General features: G+C 33.1%; 1 protein-coding gene across 14 annotated transcripts in view; it reads left to right on the forward strand.

Annotated features, from left to right (window-relative positions):
• CCDC91 (coiled-coil domain containing 91) overlaps positions 1-20622 on the forward strand; it is a 363108-nt gene that overhangs the window by 118785 nt on the left and 223701 nt on the right. For 11 of the 14 annotated variants that reach the window (XM_055280261.2, XM_063640331.1, XM_055280263.2 and 8 more), the window contains 3 exons: positions 894-1051; positions 1991-2194; positions 2909-3013. In XM_055280261.2, coding sequence (XP_055136236.2) covers positions 894-1051; positions 1991-2194; positions 2909-3013 — 467 coding nt within the window. The remainder of the gene's footprint in view (positions 1-893; positions 1052-1990; positions 2195-2908; positions 3014-20622) is intronic. The other 3 variants (XM_055280264.2, XM_055280256.2, XM_063640330.1) reach the window with 1 other exon arrangement.

Here is a 20622-nt window from a genome sequence, read left to right on the forward strand (position 1 = left end):
ACCAAAAAGTGACTCACTTTCCTTAAATTTTAAAATACATAATACAAACTTATTTGAATTTTTAGAAAGAACATTGGAAAATCAAGTAACATATGTATGACATGTTTATCTTGCTTGTATCTGTACTTTTGTCCTATGTCATACTTGATATTTGAATTTCCTTTCAGGACCTTTATATTTGAGCTCTAATCACAATCTATTTTTTTAAAGCTAATTGAAAAAGAAAAGAAAAGTTATTATTTTTCTGTATGGACAATTCAGCAAACATAAACTGACTTTATTTTAGCATGAAATATCTTTTGTTTGTCACAAAAGAGACTTTAATGCAGTTATTGTTGGATTAGTTGTTTCAAAGTAATTGTTCTTTTCCCTTACTTATTTTATTGTAATAAATATTAATTGGTTGACTTGCCTACCGAGTCATAAAGCCATTGAGTACATGGGTGCATCTGTATTGCTCACTGCTGTCTCTTCAGTCCCTAATGCCTGTGACTGGCACTGGTAGGCACTCTAGTGATTTTTAAAAAATTAAATGGATTTTTCTGAATGAAATGTATGAATATATAATATATTATATATATATATGAGTATTTTCTCTATGTTGGAAATGTACTTCTTATGGCACTGTGTTAGTATGTAAACACTAAGACTTTATAAAACTATTTTGTTTGCGTGGATCTTACATGGAAATGTCATGTTAAATTAAAAACACTAGTTTTAGCTTTCACAGATTGGACCCTGAGGAATAGTCATAGAATCATGATTTTTCATTCTCATTGCTTTTACTTTCCTTACTTATTTCTTTTACTGTATTTCAGCTCTCTTTCTTCCCTTCAACCTGTTCCCTCTCTGTTTTCTCTTTAATAATCCTTTTTGTTGTTGTTTTTCTTTAGTATCTGGAGTCCATCTTTCACCATCTTCTCCTGAGATTGTACTGGACCATGACCACTCTTCTGCCATTGGCTGCCTCTCTTCTGATGCCATTATTTCGTCACCAGAGGATACACATGCAGAGAATAGCATTGTGAGTCAAACTATTCCTAAAGCACAGGTAAAGACAAGCATATTTTTAAAGGAGGTTTGCATATTTAAAAAATTGCCTGCTAATTTAATTGATCTTTTTAAATTTCTTTTTTAGCCTATTTGTCTAAAAGAAATATTTCTGCAATAGATATTCTAATTTTGAGGCTAATACTTAGAATTCAAAAAAACTAGATAATATGTTTGTTTCGTGGCACAATTGCAAAGTATTTAAGTAGCCTTAGTTACCAAAGTATGATTTGAGTATCTCATTTATTAAACTTTACTTGGCTTTGCATTTCAAATCTTGAACTTGAAAAGGGAAAATAATACAAAGAAGATTAAGTATTTCTCTTTTCAGCAAATCTTACTGCACATTTTCAAGTATTTGAGAAACTATTTCAATTTTAGAGTAAAAACCAAAAATATAGCAGTTATAAGGTTTATTCATTCAAATATTTTTTAAAGCAAGAATTTATGCTAGCTGCTGGAGTTAGTCCCAATTTCTAAAGTGCTGTACACAATTTTGAGTCACCTGTTAATTTTGCGAGACAGTGGTGATCAATAGAGGTCATTGATAAATTTCAGAGTTTGATTAACAGTTTAAAATATAAACAAATTCTAGGTTTTGTGTGTAAATTTAAGAACTGTTAACAACCAGATATGTCTATCCTTATTCATACATTTTCAAGCATAGGGAAAGGTTTTAAGTCTTTTAGTGCATTGGTAGCAAAATAATGAATACTTTAGATTTCAAAATTAAGAGGAAATTTTGTTTCTTACAGCAAAGATTGGGTTGTTGTAAAAGTTTGAGGTCTTCTCTTGATTTACTTAAAGGGTGAAATAATTTCAGAACCTTTTCAACAACTTAATTTCCAAATGTGGTTTCTAGTGCCCTTTGGATGTTTTCATTATTGGTGTAGTGTAAACTTTCCTCTCTTGTGTATTTTTTTTTTTTAATGTGGTTTAGATTCAGCAATCAACACACACTCATCTGGATATCTCACTTTTTCCATTGGGTTTAACCGATGAAAAAAGTAATGGAACAATTGCCCTTGTGGATGATTCTGAGGATCTTGAAGCCAGTGTATCTAACATACAGCTTCAGCAAAAAATTTCAAGTCTGGAAATTAAACTCAAAGTATCTGAAGAAGAAAAACAGAGAATTAAACAGGTATATTTACATTTGCCTAAGAAATGTTTGAATTGCAAATATTAGAAATTTGATATAATTTCAAACTCTGATTAAAAACTCATCAGAGGAAGAAGATACTTTTCTCCCTTGGCTGTAGGTATAAAGCAGTCATGAGCTTATCACTTGGAAAAGCCTTTGATAAGAAATATATTTTACATATGTACTTTTAAAGATATGAACATCGTTTACTAGTTTTTTTCTAACTGTTGCTTTCTTTTTTGGTTCATTTTTATTTACTTTGAAAGCAGGTAGTATTGTGTTTCTTATGAAGAGGTGAAATTTTGCGACATCAACTTTTCCCTATGGGAAGTTAGGCATCACGGGATATTTGACAAGAGTACTTAGGCATACAGCCATTTTAGTAAGCTCTTTACTTATGCTTTCTTCCCTGTGAATATATCTATCAAAAGAGCTTAGCAAATTTATAGAAAGTGTATGTAGAGGTAGATTATGTTGATGAAATTAGTTGAGATGCTCATATTCATTTGTTGGAATGAGTAAATGTTATGTCCATGTTTGATATTGGCCTAGAAATTAGAGTGAAGCGTACGATTTATAATATCGTTAGATTTTAAGCCGTACTTCCCATGGATTCTTTCTCTGACAAATGTTTTCTGACATATTCATTGAAAAAACTAATTATACTTTATGCCATTAAATATTACAAAGCTTGTATTTGGATTTTTATTTTAGGATGTGGAATCATTGATAGAAAAGCATAATGTCTTAGAAAAAGGCTTTCTAAAAGAAAAAGAGCAAGAGGCCATTTCTTTTGAAGATAGATACAAAGAACTTCAGGTAAGGCGATTGAACTTAAGATTTAAAATGTAAGCCTTTTGATGAAGCATGTGATATAATTTCAAAAAGTGCATAATGAATATCTTATGAATGAAGAATCAGATACTTGCTTAAATATATAAAACTAACCAACATGGGTTAAATTAATGGGAAGACACCCATTTTGAAAAATATGAGTCTGTGAGCAGCCCTGAGAATTAGTAGTTTGAAGCTCAAACAATTTGGTAAGAAATATTCTGTTTCTGATGGATACATTTTGGGAACTGTTTATTCTAATTTTTGTTATAATAATTACATTTGAATTACATTTAGAATCCTGTAATCCAGAACTGAGATACTTAACTTTTTTAAATAAATTGTCTCCTTTTCTCCTTCCTAAATTTTCTTATTTATTTCTTCTACAGTCTAACCTAACACAGTAAATGGCAACTCCATCTTTCTAATTGCTAAGACTAAAACTTACTCCTTCCTTTTTGTACTTACTCAATGTCTGTTTCTTTAGCAGGATTTGTTGGCTGTACCTTCAGAATATCCAGGTTTCAACCATTTATCGTCATGGTCACTGCTATCAACATATTGTATATTATCATTATTTCTCCCTTGGATTACAAAAGTATATTCTAACTAGTCTTTTGCTTTTGTCACTGCCCACGTGCAGACCATTCCCCCCATTGCAGCCACTGTGATCTGATTGAAACTTAAAGCTGGTCGTGTCATTATTCTGTTCTAAAACCTTTGGTGGCTTCTTATCTTTCCCACACTAAGAGCCAAGTCCTTAAACTGGTTTTCAAGGCTCTGTGTTCCCTTATGTCCCTGCTTCCTCTCTTTTCCTTGCCTCTTTTTCCTCGTCATTTTTCTTTTTCCTAATGTCCAGAGTACTCAGATTCCCTCAGATACCTGCGTCATTTTCTTCATAGCCTTCAAGTCTCTGTTCAAGTATTACCTTATCAGATAAGCCTTTCCAGACAATGCTGACATCCTCTCCATCCACCTTATCATAGTCTGCTTTATTTTTATTCCTAGCACCTTTTACATTTGACAAATTATATATTTACTTGTTTATTTGCCTGGATCACTGTAATAGTCTCCTAAGTGGTCTTCTAGCTTCCACCCTTGTTCTTTTCCTTCATGAGTTTTTAATTCAGCAGGTAAGAGTAGTGTTTTAAAAATGTAAATCAAATCAGATCCCAGACTCAATTCCTATTTTCTTTCCAATATACATTTTCAAGCTTCTCCAGTTTACCCTCAGGTATTTCTTTACACCAAGCTTTACAATAAGGTATAGGTGAATGTGTGAGTATGTGTGGGGAAGGAAATTCTTTGCCTATTGGAGGGGTATGGTCCATGATTCACTCACATATCCCTGCCTGGAATGCTGTTCCTCCTGTAGATAAGTTTTTTAAAAATACAAAACTTGGAAATAAGAAAAATGCAGGCAGTGTGTCTTTTCAGCGCCTGTGATGACATTGTTTAATGTGCCCACCTCAGGAGTACTTAGGAGAATGCACTTTATTTGACTCACTGTTTATTCTTAAATAAGTCTCAGATGTAGTGAAGTTACATGTTAATTTATAGATTTTTTCCTCGAAGAGATGCAAATAATTCTGTCTGTTAGAAAAGATAACTTCAAAGAATATAATTAATTGCCCTATAGGATATTAACAAGTTTTATCTCTAACCTAGTGCTTTTAGTCCAACACTCCATGTTGTTAAATTTCCTATCTAAATCCTGTTCTTCACACACTGCTTGAACCAGTCTTAGCATCTTATTCATTCGGTCTTACAGGATATTAACCAGTTTTGTCTCTAACCTAGTGCTCTTAGTTAACACTCCATTGTTAAATTTCCTATATAAATCCTGTTCTTCAAATGCTTCTTGAACCAGTCTTAATATTCATTCAGTCTTAAGATAAATGATTAATTCATTAGTAAATGAACAGAATAAATCTTTGGTATATCTTCAATTGGTATTTACATGAGTCAGATTAACTTTTTGAAAATTATACTTTTAACAGCTCTCGCTGAACTCTAGCTTCCTTCTGATATTTGCTCAAATGCTACTCTTGTGGAGGCTTTTCTTAATCATGCTGTATAAAATAAGGCCCTTTGTACTTGCTCAGCATCCCCTAGCCCGTTTTATTTTTTCTTTCCCATGCCACTTATTCCTACCTGTTATTTTATTTTGATTTGTTTATTTTCTGTCTTTTCTCCACTGCAGTGTAAATTCCTTGAGATTAAGAACTTTTCCTTCCCAGTAGTACCTGGCATATAGTGCATGTTCAATGAATACTGTTGGATGAATGAATAGATGAACTAATATCATGCACCCTGCTCCCTAAGGACTAATTATATTGTGTGTAGCCACACTTACTGACCTCATCCTTGGAATTATGGTGCTGATTAAAACGCATAGTACTGAATAATGAGATAACTTTGTGTTTCTTTGTCTCCATTGAATGACTTATTCTGGACCCTTTAGTGAGACATACATCTTTGAGAGTTCAGTTTTTCCATCTATAAATGGGAACAGTAACATATCGGAGAGACTATGTGAGACCTAACATATATCACTTCGGGTTGTTTTTACATTAATGACCAATATAAATGCTATCTGGCATTATCATTGTTGTCTCACTGCGTTTACTATTAATAGTGATAATCCAGGAGTGATGACTTGAGTCTTCAAAGCTGGTTCCTTTTGTAGGATCACTACTTTCAAAGAAAACTTTTTTCGGATGACTTCATTTTAGGACCAATAGGCTTCTCTCTCCTTTTTATGGCATGGGAATAAAAGAGTAACTTGGAGTGTTAAACATCTTGGCTAAATAAATTATAGAAAAATGTACCAGGAGGTCTCATAACCAAATTGAAGTTAAAGTAGGCATACTGTTCAGTTTATATGTCACCGTACCATCTCTGAGGAAAGCATTTCTATCCGCAGTCCCTTCCATTCGTTTGATGTGCCAATTCTTTGTTTTTTATTTGGTTATTGTATTTTTCAGTTCTAAAATTTCCATTTGGTTCTCCTTCATATCTTCCATTCTGTGCTGAAACTTTCTATTCTGTTTGTTTCAAGCATGTTCATAGTTTCCTGCAGAAGCATTTTTATTATGCTTGCTTTAAAATCCTTGTTAGAAAAGTATCATCTCAGTGTTACTATTGATAGTGTTTTCTTACCCAAGTTGAGATTTTTCTGATTCTTAGTATGATGAGTGTTTTTTAATTTTATCCTGCATATTTTGAGTATTTTGTATGACACTTTGGATCTTATTTAAATCTTATATTTTAGCAGGCCTCATCTGATACTGTATAGTTTTGGAAAAGATTAACCATTTTGTTAATGTCAAGTGCAAGTAAAATGACAAGTTTTCCACTCAGCCCCCTTTGACACCCTGGGTAGGAGGGCTACTGCCTTACTCATGGGATAAGGTGGGATTTCAGGGCTCCCACAGGCCTTAGCAGATACATCCCTGGCTGGGAGGCGGAGAGGCACCTTATTACTGTTCCACTGGTGCCTTACCATGAGATTAGGTGAGATCTTCTTACCTCCGGATAGTTATAAAAGTTCTGGCTTCCCACTCAGCTTCCTCTGACACAGGAAAGGAGGGAGAGTCCTTTTCCTTTTGGATGGGGATAGAAGTCCTAAAACTGTCTTCACAACCACTTGGTTTTCTCTGATACCACATCGAGGTCATCTATGGGCACTTCATTGTTGCTGGGCGAGAATGGAAATCTAGGCTCCGTACTTGGCCTTTTGTGACAGAGGTGGTTTAAAAATAAAGGCGAAACTTGGAAATAAGGAAAAAGGTGAGCAGCGTGTCTTTTCAGTGTCCTGTAGGGACATTGTTCAATAGGCCTACACTATGACTATTTAGAAGGAAGTATTTTGTTTGAGTCATTGTTTACTATTGATTAAAAGTTTCAAAGTTAGGGCCATTCGTTCCCCCCCCCCCCCCGTGGTATTTGGTTGGTGTAGGGTGTTTATTGTCTAAAAGCTTTCTGTCTTGCTAGATTGTGCCTTTCATGGCCCTTTTGTTACAGAGGATTGACTTTTATTGGGGCTTTTGTGCCTGTTGGTGTTTCCTGGTTGCTGGCTATTCCACTCCCCAGTTTGGGATATATGAGGCTAAAAGAAAACTCACAGAACTCACTGTTTTGTCATTCCTTGGATTCCCAGGTCACTAGTTAGTCTGCCTTCCCTGTGCATTCCAGAATCCTCTTACATTTGTTTTAATAAGATGCCCAAACTTTTTAGCTCTATTTATTGATAGAAATAGGGAGAAGTGTGTCTTTTTAATTTTAATCTGGAAGTGGGATAGAAAGCAACCTTTTAAATTTTAGTTATTCTTTGCTGTAGCTACATCAGGAAATTGATATTAAAGTTAAAATACATTAATTTGAAACAGGTAACTTTGAGTCAGTTTTTTTTGGGGGGGGGGAAACAGGTTAATGAGCTTCCATGGAGTCATTCTAGATAGAGGAAGGATGCATAAAAATATATGGATAATTCGAAATGGGAGATAATACATAAATCTCTATATCTGCTTTATATTTACCAAGTTTGTGCATATTTATGTGTATGTGTTAGAAAGTGTATTTTCAACAAAAATATTTACATTGTGCTATAAATACCTGATTCAGGAAGAATTTAGAAATCTTAGGCTTCCATATTTGACCTTTCTGCAATCCAGTTCTTTCTGAGGGTTATGGACTTCTTTCAAACTAACACAAAGTCATTTCTACCTAATAATTTCTTAGGAATAGGAGATGTGATTAAATTTGTGAGTGTCAAAGGAGGCTACTGTATGTTAAATATGTCTAGGATGAAATGTTAGCAAAGTGAGTTTTTAAATAGTGATATGGTTTGGCTGTGTCCCCACTCAAATCTTATCTTGAATTGTAGCTTTCATAATTCCCACATGTTGTGGGAAGGACCTGGTGGCAGATAATTGAATCATGGGGATGTGTCTTTCTTGTAGTATTCTTGTGATAGTAAATGTCTCGCGAGATCTGATTTTATAAAGGGAAGTTTCCCTGCCGGGTTCTCTTGTCTGCTGCCATGTGAGACGTGCCCTTCACTTTCCGTCATGATTGTCAGGCCTCCTCAGCCAAGTGGAACTGTGAGTCCATTAAACCTCTTTCTTTTATAAGTTGCCTAGTGTCGGGTATGTCTTTATCAGCAGTGTGAAAACAGACTAATACAAACAGTGAATATATATTATATTTCTTGTTTGGATTTATGGTCTGCCAGTTATCCTTTAGATAATTGAATTTTGTTTATGACATATTTTCTGTAGAATATGGCAATTTTTTAATATCAAGGTATCTAACATACAGGTCTTTTAAATGTTTGTGGAGCTTAATGAAATGAAAATAGTTATTTATTATGACAGGAACAATATACTGGTGCCTGCATCTCTGTGGTATCCCAAATAAAGCAAAACATTTAGGAGTCCAGTAAGATATTGCTAGATTAAATTAGCTGAGATGTTCTTTCTCCTTAAGAAATGTTAGTATGAGTATGTATTTATAAAAATAGTATGTTTAGTCTGGAAAATGTGGACAATATAGAAAAAGGAAAACAAAATTTATAGCTATTTCTCACCATGAAAATTCTAAATATTTTCACCTGATTTCAGAATACTGGGCTCTGAAGTTTCAATTTTGAAAAATCTACCCCTCTACTTAGGCCAGGTTTTGGATGTATCTTTGTCAGAATTTTAGTCTGACAAGAGAAAGAGTAATTAATAAATGGAATGTTTGTAAAACCTTTAAACAAACTTTTTAAAAACAACATTAATGATTACGGAGAATTCTAACAGTGTTATTTTATGTGATATGGTCTAATTACCAGGATAGGTGGAGAGGCGTGAATGTGCCATAACAAAAGGAAATAAATACTGCGAACTCTATAGTACAATGGGGGTGTGTGCTATGTCCCTTTTTCCTGTTCTGTCCAGGGTGTGTAGCCTAACCAGAGGAAGAAATGTGAGTCACGCTGCATTTATCAGAAATAGCTATTTAAAGGACTTTCACAAAACTTGAATAGAGAACTCCTCATTTTAGTACAACTTGGATTCCAGTCCCTTTTGTCTTCTTTCTTTGACTCCGGTAACAAGTGGGTCAACACCTGTGACAAGCACTCAGGAAACTTGGCAGCTCATCAGATGGCACATGTCCTCATGCTGCCACATTTCTAAAAATTCAGTTACCAGACACAGCTGGTTATAAAATTATTATCTTTGATAGTCGTCAGTATTGGTATCTATGGTTAACTGGGAATTTTTTGTGTAAACTTTTTAAAGACTGGACCTATTGTTTCACATTCCATTTTCTATTGCAGTGCCTTCTGGCTACAGCAGTTTGATTATTTGGCTTGAAAATTTAATTAAAAAAAAAAAAGAACCAGTACTGTTTTATGAAAACAAAGTGTTTCAGAGGACCTTAAATTTACCTATAAATGGATTTATACAGCCCCAGACTACTACTTACATTCTGTTGCTGATTTCACAGATTGTATTATTTAAGTACCAGTAAATATTAATCTAAATTTTTTCATGTACTCTTTAAAAATAAGTACTAATCAGGTGTTGGACATTGGGCATTTGGCAAGAGGCTACTATAATAATTGTGCTTTATAAAGTTGGTTAAGGGGTAGATTAGATCAGTTGCTTGACTACCCAGAATAGTTAGCTTGATGATCTGGTATGTAGAGAATTTAGCAGTTATGCATAGGTAACCCAAAATATAGTTCGCGGTCTTATGTAGGATTGGAAAATGCTGAAGGAAATATTAGTACACATTAAGCATCATTTGAAGACATTCTGTTTATTCACATTTTTTTGGCATGACTAAACACTCTGAAGATGTACCTTTGTCAGAATTTTAGTCTGACAAGAGAAAGAGTAATTAATAAATGGAATGTTTGTAAAAAATGAAAGAATAAGGATTTTATATTTTAGTTGGTCTTACATGCATTTCTTTTAGTAGTATATTTTAGATTAGATTTGATGTTGGGAAATGTATGTATTTCTGTTGTTAGGAATCCCATCCTCTTCATAGGCCTTATAAAAGGAGAGTCACTGTGAGAGATGAATCATTGTGAGATGTGGTCAAGTATTTTCTTTCTTATTTCAAAGCTAATTGAATGATTGAATTATTCAATCCATAGGTTAAATACTAAAATTTGGAAGACCTCTTTGTTATACTGTATTAGAATAATAAACATTGCCATAATAAGCATTTACATTCATTAAAACATGTCTATATAGTGTAGAAAAGTTTACTCAAACCAAACAGGTAGAATTATTTATATAGAAAGAACAACATGTTAAGGGTATTTTACTTAATGTGTCAGTTGTATATTCTTTTTTTTTTTTTTTTTTTTTTTTTGAGAAGGAGTTTTGCTCTTGTTGCCTGGGCTGGAGTCAGTGGCATGATCTTGGCTCACTGCAACCTCCACCTCCCGGGTTCAAGAGATTCTCGTGCCTCAACCTCCGAAGCAGCTGGAATTACAGGCATGCACCACCACACCTGGCTAATTTTTGTATTTTTAGTAAAGACGCGGTCTCACCATGTTCACCAGGCTGGTTTCGAACTCCTGACCTCAGGTGATCTGCCCACCTTGGCCTTCCAAAATGCTGGGATTACAGGCGTGAGCCACCACACCTGGCCTTGTATATTCTTAAAAACAAGACTTTCAGGTCCAGGTAATGAACTTGACAATTTTGCTTTATATAGTAGTTTTCATGAATTTCTGCATTTCATCTGTTTTGCTTCACTTATTTGACTTCCTTAAATTTTAGAACAATAATCTTCAATCCAGGCTTACATTATACTTTCCAGGAAAGTTTCAAAAAATGCTAAATTACTGGCTGACACCAGTTAATTAATGTGTTCAAGTGATTCAAACATCAAAAACTGCATATAGTAAATAAAGATACATAGTGAAAAGTCTACACCTCATCCTCTGCTGCATCCACCTAGTTCTTTTTTGCCCTCAACAGGTAATTCCTTTTTTTTTAATCCTTGTAGAGTATTTTATAATGCAAACCAAAGCCAATGATAAATATACATATATCTCCTTCCTTCTATCTCATTTAGATAATAGTGTACTAAATATTTATTTAGTTAAGATTATTTCTTGGAGTCCTTTTCATAGTGACTCATAGAAATTCTTTATTCTTTCTGTGAACATCTGAAATACATTATTTTCTTCTATCATAAAACATTGCTGTCAAAGTCTAATACCAATCTAATTCTTTTTCCAGTTTCTTGTTATATCCTGCTTTTGGTTATTTTTGGTTGACTCCTCTAGGTTTACAATATGTCTTTCTAATATATGTAGTTTCAATTTCTTACTTTACAGTGTTTAGAAGTTATTACATTATAAATTTAATGTTTGTTTTATTCTCTGACTGTGTCTTCCTTATGGTGACTCCTGTTATTTGTATGTTGGATAGTCTTTGCCTTCTACATTTGTCTTTACTTGACTCCTTTTTATTGCTTCATTTCTTTTTGATCTAAAATTTGCTCCCCCTTTTATTCTTCAGTTTAAATCATCATTTCTGAAATGATTTATTCTATCATAATTCTTTTCTAAAATCTCTCATCATTTCTGAGTTGTTCTAACTTTGGTTTATATTGTTCTTTAATCTATTTTATCATTTCCTGAGTATCTTTTAGATCACTTTGTGTTGAGTTTTTAATGTTTCTATTTTATTTATTTATTTATTTTTACTTTCAGCCAACTCACACCTTTTTTTTTTTTTTTTTTTTTTCTGTTCTTTTATTTTCTGTAGGGCTGTCATTCTGGTCCTTCTTTTTTTCATATAATAACATTGTATGGGATTCAACTAATGTGCTTCTGTTGTTTTTACATGAACTTAGTTCTCTTAAACTTTTTAAATGAGTCATTTAAGATAGTTTTTTTCTCTCATTTTAAAATCCTGTGTTTTTGTCCGATAAAAAAAAATATGGTGGCAACATTTTATAATTTTCTGACTTCATTTACTTCTTCCACTTTTATCTTGACCCTCTTTTTCTTCTCTCTCTATTGTCTCTGGTTCAATTTGGATGTTCCCAGCAGTTTATCCTCAGTGTCGGGCTTTATCTGGAAAGTATTTAGAGTTTTTTCGGCCCATTGACTCCTTATTGAAGACCACTTGTACTTACCTGAAATTGTGTGGACCTCTCTCAGTTTCAGCCACTGTTCTTATCTTGGCATGCTGATCTCTCCAGTGAGGTTCTGTTAGCCATTTCAGAGTTGCCATGTCTGTCTGATGTCTTATTACTTTTATCTTTTTTCCTGCACAGATTCAGATGCCATACACGTCTTGGGACTGTTGATGGTTTGTCTTCACCTGTTCATATTTTGGCATTCACAAGGGATATAGATTTGTGATAGGAATATCTCAGTTTGTGCTTCTATTTTTTAAAAAATTTGTTCTGTAAGGGATTTTTGAGACATCTAAAAGCTATACCATTGTTAATACCATATTCTTAGATTCTTTTCCCTGCTGATTGCTATTAAAGGGAATTATGTGTGGTAAGAAGGGTTAAACACATGCTTTCCATGAGGATACTTATTTTTTATGGAATTAGTAGTAGATTGCTGGGACCTGGAGTTCTTAATCTCATAGCAATAAAACTTGAAGGAAAAGACCATGTTTTCTTTATTTTTGTATACTGTTATTAAGCACTTACGGGTGTCTGTGTCTGTAAGAATTGTTGAAATGAAAGAAATGTTTGGAGAAAAATGATTTTTTCAATTAGTTTTTTTATTGTTTATTTTCACCTTGAGTTTTATAGAAAATTGATCATACATTTGCCTAAGAGCCACTAAAGTTGACAAGCTTCATTTTATTTATTTATTTACTTTAGAGAAGATGATGAACTAGTTTTATGTCCGTGTGTAGGGGTGAGTGCAGTGATCACAAGCATATCTGTAGGGTTACTACTTATTTGATTCTGTGCACTGAAACATATAACTTGTATTTGTATCTTTTTTTATCAGTATTTGCACCTTTTTTATCAGTATTTGCAGATACTGATTACCAACACCATGATTGATGTTCCTAATAAGCACCTTAAGTCATTTCTTTCCTCACTAATGTATTGACTTACAGAATAAACATTTCACTTTTATACTATTTCTCCTCATTCACCATCTTTATTCTCTGATTAGCAGTCAGCAACTTAAGTAAAATAAGGGCCATTTCACAAAAATAAAAATTTATTTTTAAAAATGAAAATAGCTTTAACTCTTTTTTTTGGTTAAAAAATCTAGCTTATTTGATACCGTTTTAACAATGAGAAGAGTATACACATTTTATTAATTTTATCACCTAAATATTCAGTTTTTAATAGAAACAAAAACAATTTATTACTTTTCTAACCATGAGGGGAAAATGTACAACTTAATAATTTGATTATTAGTACAGTGGTTCACATCTGTAATCCCAACACTTTGGGAGGCTGTGGCAGGAGGATTGCTTGAGCCCAGGTAATTGAGACCAGCTTAGGCAACTTAGTGAGACCCCATTTCTCAAAAAAAAAAAAAAAAAAAAAATTAGCTGCTGGGCATGGTGTGTGCACCTGTTGTCCTAGCTACTTGGGAGGCTGAGACTAAAGGATTGCTTAAGCCCAGGAGTTTGAGGTTGCAGTGAGCTATGATTGCACCACTGTACTCTAACCTCAGTGACAGAGCCAGACCCTGTCTCCAAAAAAATTTCTTTTTCAATTATTTGTTATGGAATAACAGTAGCAATGAGAAAATTAACTGACATTTTAGTCTCAAAAAAAAATGCCAAGAATTGGAGGCAGTTATGAGAATTAACAATATAGGTACAGTTTTTTGAAATTTTGTGCTGGCTTTTATCTTAAAGGGTTTATGTCATTTTCTTATCCCTGTTCTAATAATTGAGAAAATCTAATTGTCATTTTATTTATTGGAACTAAATGGAACAGTTTTGACGTCATTGGGAGAATATCATTTTCAAAATCTACAAACTAATTGATGCCAGTGAGAATGTTTTTCTTCCGCCTTGCTACATTAGTCATCATTCACAGTAATAGACATTTAAAGTAGATGCTAGTACTTCCTCAAGTCCAAGATGACATAGATGTTTAAGGAATGCCATCAATTTACTGATAGGTTTTGAGGGGACAGAAAAGACTAAATTATATTTTAATGCCACCTAATTCAGAAATCTTAAGGTGTGATGAAATATGCGTCTTAGACTTGACTCGGTAAGCAAAATGAGTTTTTCTGTTCCAAATGTTTTTTAAGATATTTAGAATTTTTAAACAGTTAGTTTGGAAATTTAAAATGTTTTTAAAAGAAAAATCAAGTAAACTGTTTTGGCGAATTTAAGCAAATGAACTTCATATATTTTAGCACATAGAAAATAAAAAATATGCCTATAAATGTAAAATTAGTTCCCTGATTTAAGCAAATTAGCATCATTAAACAGATTTGCAGCAGAAAAAAGTGTTAATGCCAAAAAATGGATTAAAAGTCCACCTTAAATTTGGGTGCTTAGGTTCTCTTAATTCTGCATAAAGTCTCTTAAGCAAACATCTATTCTGTCAGCAATAATTCTGCCTTGGATAAACCTCATTGGCTACGATACTGCCATTGTGCAAAGTTGAACATTTATTCTAAATACAGTTGCCCCTCAGTATCTGTGAGGGCTTGGCTCCAGGACCTCCCTTAGATACCAAAGTCCATAAATGCTCAAGTCCCTGATATAAAATGGCATAGTATTTGCATGTAACCTGTGCACATCCTCCTGTACACTTTAAATCATCTCTAGATTAGTTATAATACCTAATACAATGTGAATGCTATGTAAATTGTTGTTATTAGTATTATAATAATACAGTATAATAATAACAAGAGAAAAAGTCTGTATATGTTCAGTACAGTTGCAGTTTATTTCTTCCTGATACGTTTTTACCCCCAATTGGTTAAATCCTTGGATGCAGTACCTACAGATGCAGAGGGCTGACTATATTCACTTGGCCATACAATTTTTACTCATTTATTATTGTGAGAGATTCAAGGCTGTATGCTAAATCTTCATACTTTCTTGCAACGTTAGACAGTATATGACCTCTTTTGGTCTATGCTAATACCAAGGTTTATATGAATACATTTCAGAAATGCTATGCTATTATAACTATGATGCTTTTTCTATGACATTATTTCACCTCTTTCCTTAAAAATTTAAGAACCCTTTAACATGGTCTTTTCCGGAACATATAATTTGGTAGAATATGGTTTTAACATTTATTTACGGTTACTCCACATGCTATTAGGTTGTTTATAAGTACATTTATCACTTTAGAGGGTTATGTTTTATCTTCTTTACTAGATAGTAAATCACCCAAGGAACATTTCCAGAGTACACACAGACTTTTTTTTTGTAGTCAGTAAATGTTTTTGAGAAGTGCTTAGTGAGTTTTTTCTTTTTTTTTATGTGCTTAATGGCAATGCCACAAAATAGGAAAACATGGACTTACAATGTGGCTAAGCCTCATCCTCATGCAGTGGTGAAGCAAACCTGTTATTTTTGAATATTCTAGTTTACAATCTCAAGGGATGTATTTACTGTATTTCCCTACTTATCTGAGGTCAGACTTTGACCTCAGCCATTCTAGAACAAAGCCACAGGCCTCAGCAATAAATGAAGACTAGTTTGAAGCAAATGCTTATAAAATCAGTACACTTTATTTGGCAGGTAAGTAAGTCATAGAGTATCTCAACCAGACAGTTACATATAAAATAAAAGGGAAAAGATACATTTGATCACAGTGGCCAGAAAAGCATGTTGAAGGAGAAGACATATTCAGAGTTTGGAAATTTGAGAAAATTTTGGTAAGGGTTAGGTGGCTCCCAGCATCTTTGTTGCCTTTATATTCATTTGCTGAATTTTGAACTTTGGACTTTTCTCAGATATAAGTGATTAAGCGATATTGCTATATATTGGTAAGAGTTGAAGAGCTGTACTCTCCTTTTCTCTTTGAATGTTTACTTGTTGAGAAGTCTGTGTGTGTTTACATATTCTTGTTGAGGGAAGAAGGACATTGTGGTTTTGAAAGGAATAGGTGAGAAATCTACTGTGTAAAACTGTTTAACAATGCAGGGAATGGTGTCTTAAATGGAAGAATGCTTATGTATAGTAAATGCTATTTGAGCATTTTTTTGCTTGATTTACTTTGTTCATTGCTACTTCATCTTTATTATTTAGCTCTCTATTTGAAAACCACTTGCTGAGACAGCCTTTTTCTGACCCTTCTGGATAAAGTAGTTCTTCTTTCCCATATCCCACTCCTCTTTTATTTTCCTCAAAACTGAGCTGAATCATACTTGTTTATATAGTTATTGTTTGGCTGTTTCTCTTTCCTCCCAGAATGTACGTTCCCAGTGGAATAAATTTTCTTATTTAACCGTGATATTATCAACTCCTAGAATAGTGCCTTGCACATAAAAAAATGTATTGATTTGTTGACTGAAATGTGTGGTTTGTAGACTGCTATGGATTGAATGGTTTCCCCCTAAAATTCATACATTGATGCTCTCATCCCCATTTTGATGGTATCTGGAGATGAGGCCTTTGGGAGTAAATTAGGTTTAGATGAAGTCATTAGGATGGGGTCCTCATAATGGAATTAGTACACTTATAATAATAATAGACATCAGAGAACTTGTTCTCTATGTCTCTGCCATGTGGGGATGCAGTGAGAAAGTAGCTGTTTTACAAGCCAGGAAGAAAGCCCTTACCGGAAAATGATCATGCTGGCACCTTGATCTTGGGCTTCTAGCCTCCAGAATTGTGCAAAAATAAATGTTTGTCCTTTAAGCTACCTAGTCTGTGTTATTTTGTTATATTAGCCTGAGCAGTCTAAGACATGGAGTATAGCTGTTTTATATTTAAAGCTATAGTGTATTATATCATTATATATATCATATATTACAGCACTTTATGTATATCATTATACGTATAGTGTATATATGTGTAGTGTATAGTGATACGTATATCACTATAGTGATATACATGTAGTGATGTAATACACTATAGCTTTAATTTATAAATATATGGAGGAAGTTTTTGGGATACAAGCATTAGAAATGTTTATTTTCTTTAAAGCTAAGAAATGACTTCTACTCTATTAAATAAAAATTTCTAGGAAATACTGAATTTACTTTTAGCTATGGATACAGTGTAGAAAGCATTCTAATTATGAAAGATAAATGTAATTATGTTACCTACTCCATCTGCATCTAAAATTACAGGATAGTTGCTAGGGAGTCTCTCAAGTTAAAGCAGCATGAAACCTGCAGAATCTGAAGAAAAGCACCCTTCATGGCAAACATTAACCTGCTCTTTACTGCATAGGAATTTGTGGATGTGGCAACAGCCCCAGTCCTTCTGCTTTGAGACATTACCAATGACCTCGCACATTTAAAAAATCCTTGGCCTCTTTTGCTTTTAATTCCCTGAAACCTTTCTTCCCTATCATTTTGGACTTTTTCCTCACTTGGTTTTTGAAGTTTCTCCCATTTTTTTGTAGTTTCTTATTCTCAAGTCATAAGTTTCCATTTCTTTTTAGTATGCATATATTTTCTATGTGTCTAAATATACCTTCTCTGCCTCCTTATTTTTTCTCTGTCATACAAATTTTTCGAGGTTTTTCTTAAAACACATAATTTTTCTAGTAACATAGTCTAGTAAAAATTTCAAATACAGAAATCCATAACTTAGAAAGTAAAAGATGCCTATAATTTTATACTTTATGGATAACTTTTAGACAGATAGTATTAACTTGTCTTCCAGAATATTATACATATTTATACTTTCACCAAGAAATACATGAGAATGCCTGTTTTACCATATCCTTGCCTACTGGGTATTGCCAGACTTTTAATATGCCAGTTAGAGAAGTAAAATCTAACTTTTGATATTTTAATTGTTATTTCTTTATTAGTATGTTAGTTTTTTTAATATGGCTATTGGTCATTTTTCCCGTACATTTCCTGTATCTCTTTATTTTTAATTTAAAAATTCTGTTTATCTTAAGTGATTTATAAGGACCTTTATATATTAAGATTATTTACGTTTTATTATATCTTCTGGAATTTTTATGTTGATAGCTTTTTCTACAGTTAATTTAAAAAATTAACTCTAGTAAACTTTTTAGTAATGGTATATACTATTAATTATTACATATTTTATTATATAATAGTATAAGGTTAGTCTCATATATGAGTTTTGGGTTAGAAAATATTTTTCTGTGTTTAATTCTAGTCATTTTGTAGTTTCATTTTACATTTAACTTTTGATCTATCTGGACTTTGTATTGATAGAGTGAGATAGAATCTAATTACTCCTTTTCCCACACAGTTAGCTTGTTACCATGACAATATTTGTAAAACAGTCCCTCTTGTCCCTTCTTATTTGGAATGCATCTTTGCCATATATTCAATTTCCATATATACTTAGATATATTCTAGATTTGATTTCCATTTCTGTTGATATGTGTCTGTGTATTCCTGTGATAGCACCACCTACATTACTGTTTTATTGCACATTTAGAGATTTGATAGGGCTATGCTTTCTTTTCTTAACTATTCTTGCCTGTTACTCTTAACAGTTGAATTTAATAATCATTTAATCAAGGTTTTAAACCCTGTTGTGATTTTGATAGAAATTTTGTTAAATTCTTAGGTGTATAGATGCAAAATTGACATTATTCTATGTTTTTAGGGGGGAAGTCATTAGAGTTTAGACTCAGAATATAAATAGGTCTTTGCCAAATAGTCAGGTGGGGAAGGTAGCTTCTTATAGAGGGAGTGGCATATGCAAAGCCCTGCAGTTGTGAAATAACGTGACCTGTGTGAAAAACTGCTAGTACTAGAGTTTCAGTAGTGAGGGATATTGGTATGTCAGCATAGGATGTGAGGGGAAGGCATTTTTGTAGCTGAATCTGCAAATTTTGTTGGAAACAGTCAAAATGCTTTTAGCAGTTGAGTAACACTAAACATACTTGCATTTTGGAAAGATATTTCTTGCAGTTGATATGGATGAGTTGGAGGGAGATGAGATGGAGTTAGAGAGACCTTTTTAGAGTCTGCTGCATTAGTTCAAGAGAAATATAGAGATCTTAACAAAGTAAAGAAATACAAATAAAGATGGAGGAGAAGGAGGGATGTTTGAAGGATATTTAGACAGAAAATTTAGAAAGTATAGTAACTTGGGGGTGAGAAAGGAAAGAATCTAGAATGGCTTGGCTTTGAGATTTATGAAATTCTTCAGACCCTAATTTGTAAAATTTCCTTGTGAAACTTTAAAAAAAAGTATGGTTCACAAAAATAATGATTGTTTCTTTCACTCTATAGCAAATTAATAACAGCAAAGTGGGGTGGGGGACTGTCAAGAGGTGGGCAAATAACCTTTACGTGCATTAAATCTTCTCTTCCTCAGTCTCTCTCAAATCATTAACATTCTTTCCCTCAGCAATGCCATTGCCCTAGCCTAGGGAGCAATCACCTTTCACTCAGATTACTGTACTTTTACTTTTCTCGAATCCAGTATCCATGCTGAAGCCAGAATAATTCTTCAGATCCGATCATTTTATTCTCTGGCTTAAAACTCTTTAGTAGATTTTCTCTTTTCCTTAGGATTAACGCCAACCTTTGAAAATACCTTAAAAGATTTCATTTTCCTTACTTGTAAAATAATAATAATATTAATACTTCCTTTTTGAGTTATTGTGAAGATTAAGTTAGTTCATGTTCTGAAGTGTTTAAGAACAAAAGTGTTTAAGAACAATGAGAACACATGGACACAGGAAGGGGAACATCACATTCCGGGGACTGTTGTGGGGTGGAGGAAGTGGGGAGAGATAGCATTAGGAGATATACCTAATGCTAAATGACGAGTTAATGGGTGCAGCACACCAACATGGCACATGTGTACATATGTAACAAACCTGCACATTGTGCACATGTACCCTAAAACTTAAAGTATAATAATAATAAAATAAAAAAAGAAATAATCCGAACATTTTATATGAGATGGAATGTTGCTGAATAAAGATATACCATATATTTTTTTTTTTTTAAAAAGAGAACAATGCCTGGCACACAACTTTTATAAATGTTTGCGCATGTTATTTTTATTTTTTGTTTAGTATCTTACTTTCCATCCCATCTAGACTGTAAGAACCATAAAATTTGAAATGATATCTTTCTTTTGATTTTCTCAGTATTTAGCACAGAATATATTAATATTAAATATTAAATGTGTAACATAATTTTATGAATGACTGTCACTTGGAAGCATAATAATGAAGCATTCAAAAGCTCTAAAGCAGAGGCATAATGTACTATTTGTCATAATGTAATAGGAGAATGAATTTTTAGAGTATTCTGTGTTGCTAAGAAAAACAATTGCATCCAGTTGCTTTTGTTATAAGACAGCAGCTCTGAAATGTTTTTATTGTTTGAAGAAAGATGTTAGATAAATTGGGAATAACATAAAAGTAATTGAATATATACAAATAGAAAAGAAAAACAATGGCAATGTTTGGTTATTAACTAAAAT

This window comes from Symphalangus syndactylus, chromosome 5 (assembly GCF_028878055.3).
Source record: "Symphalangus syndactylus isolate Jambi chromosome 5, NHGRI_mSymSyn1-v2.1_pri, whole genome shotgun sequence".
NCBI classification, from domain to species: Eukaryota; Metazoa; Chordata; class Mammalia; order Primates; family Hylobatidae; genus Symphalangus; species Symphalangus syndactylus.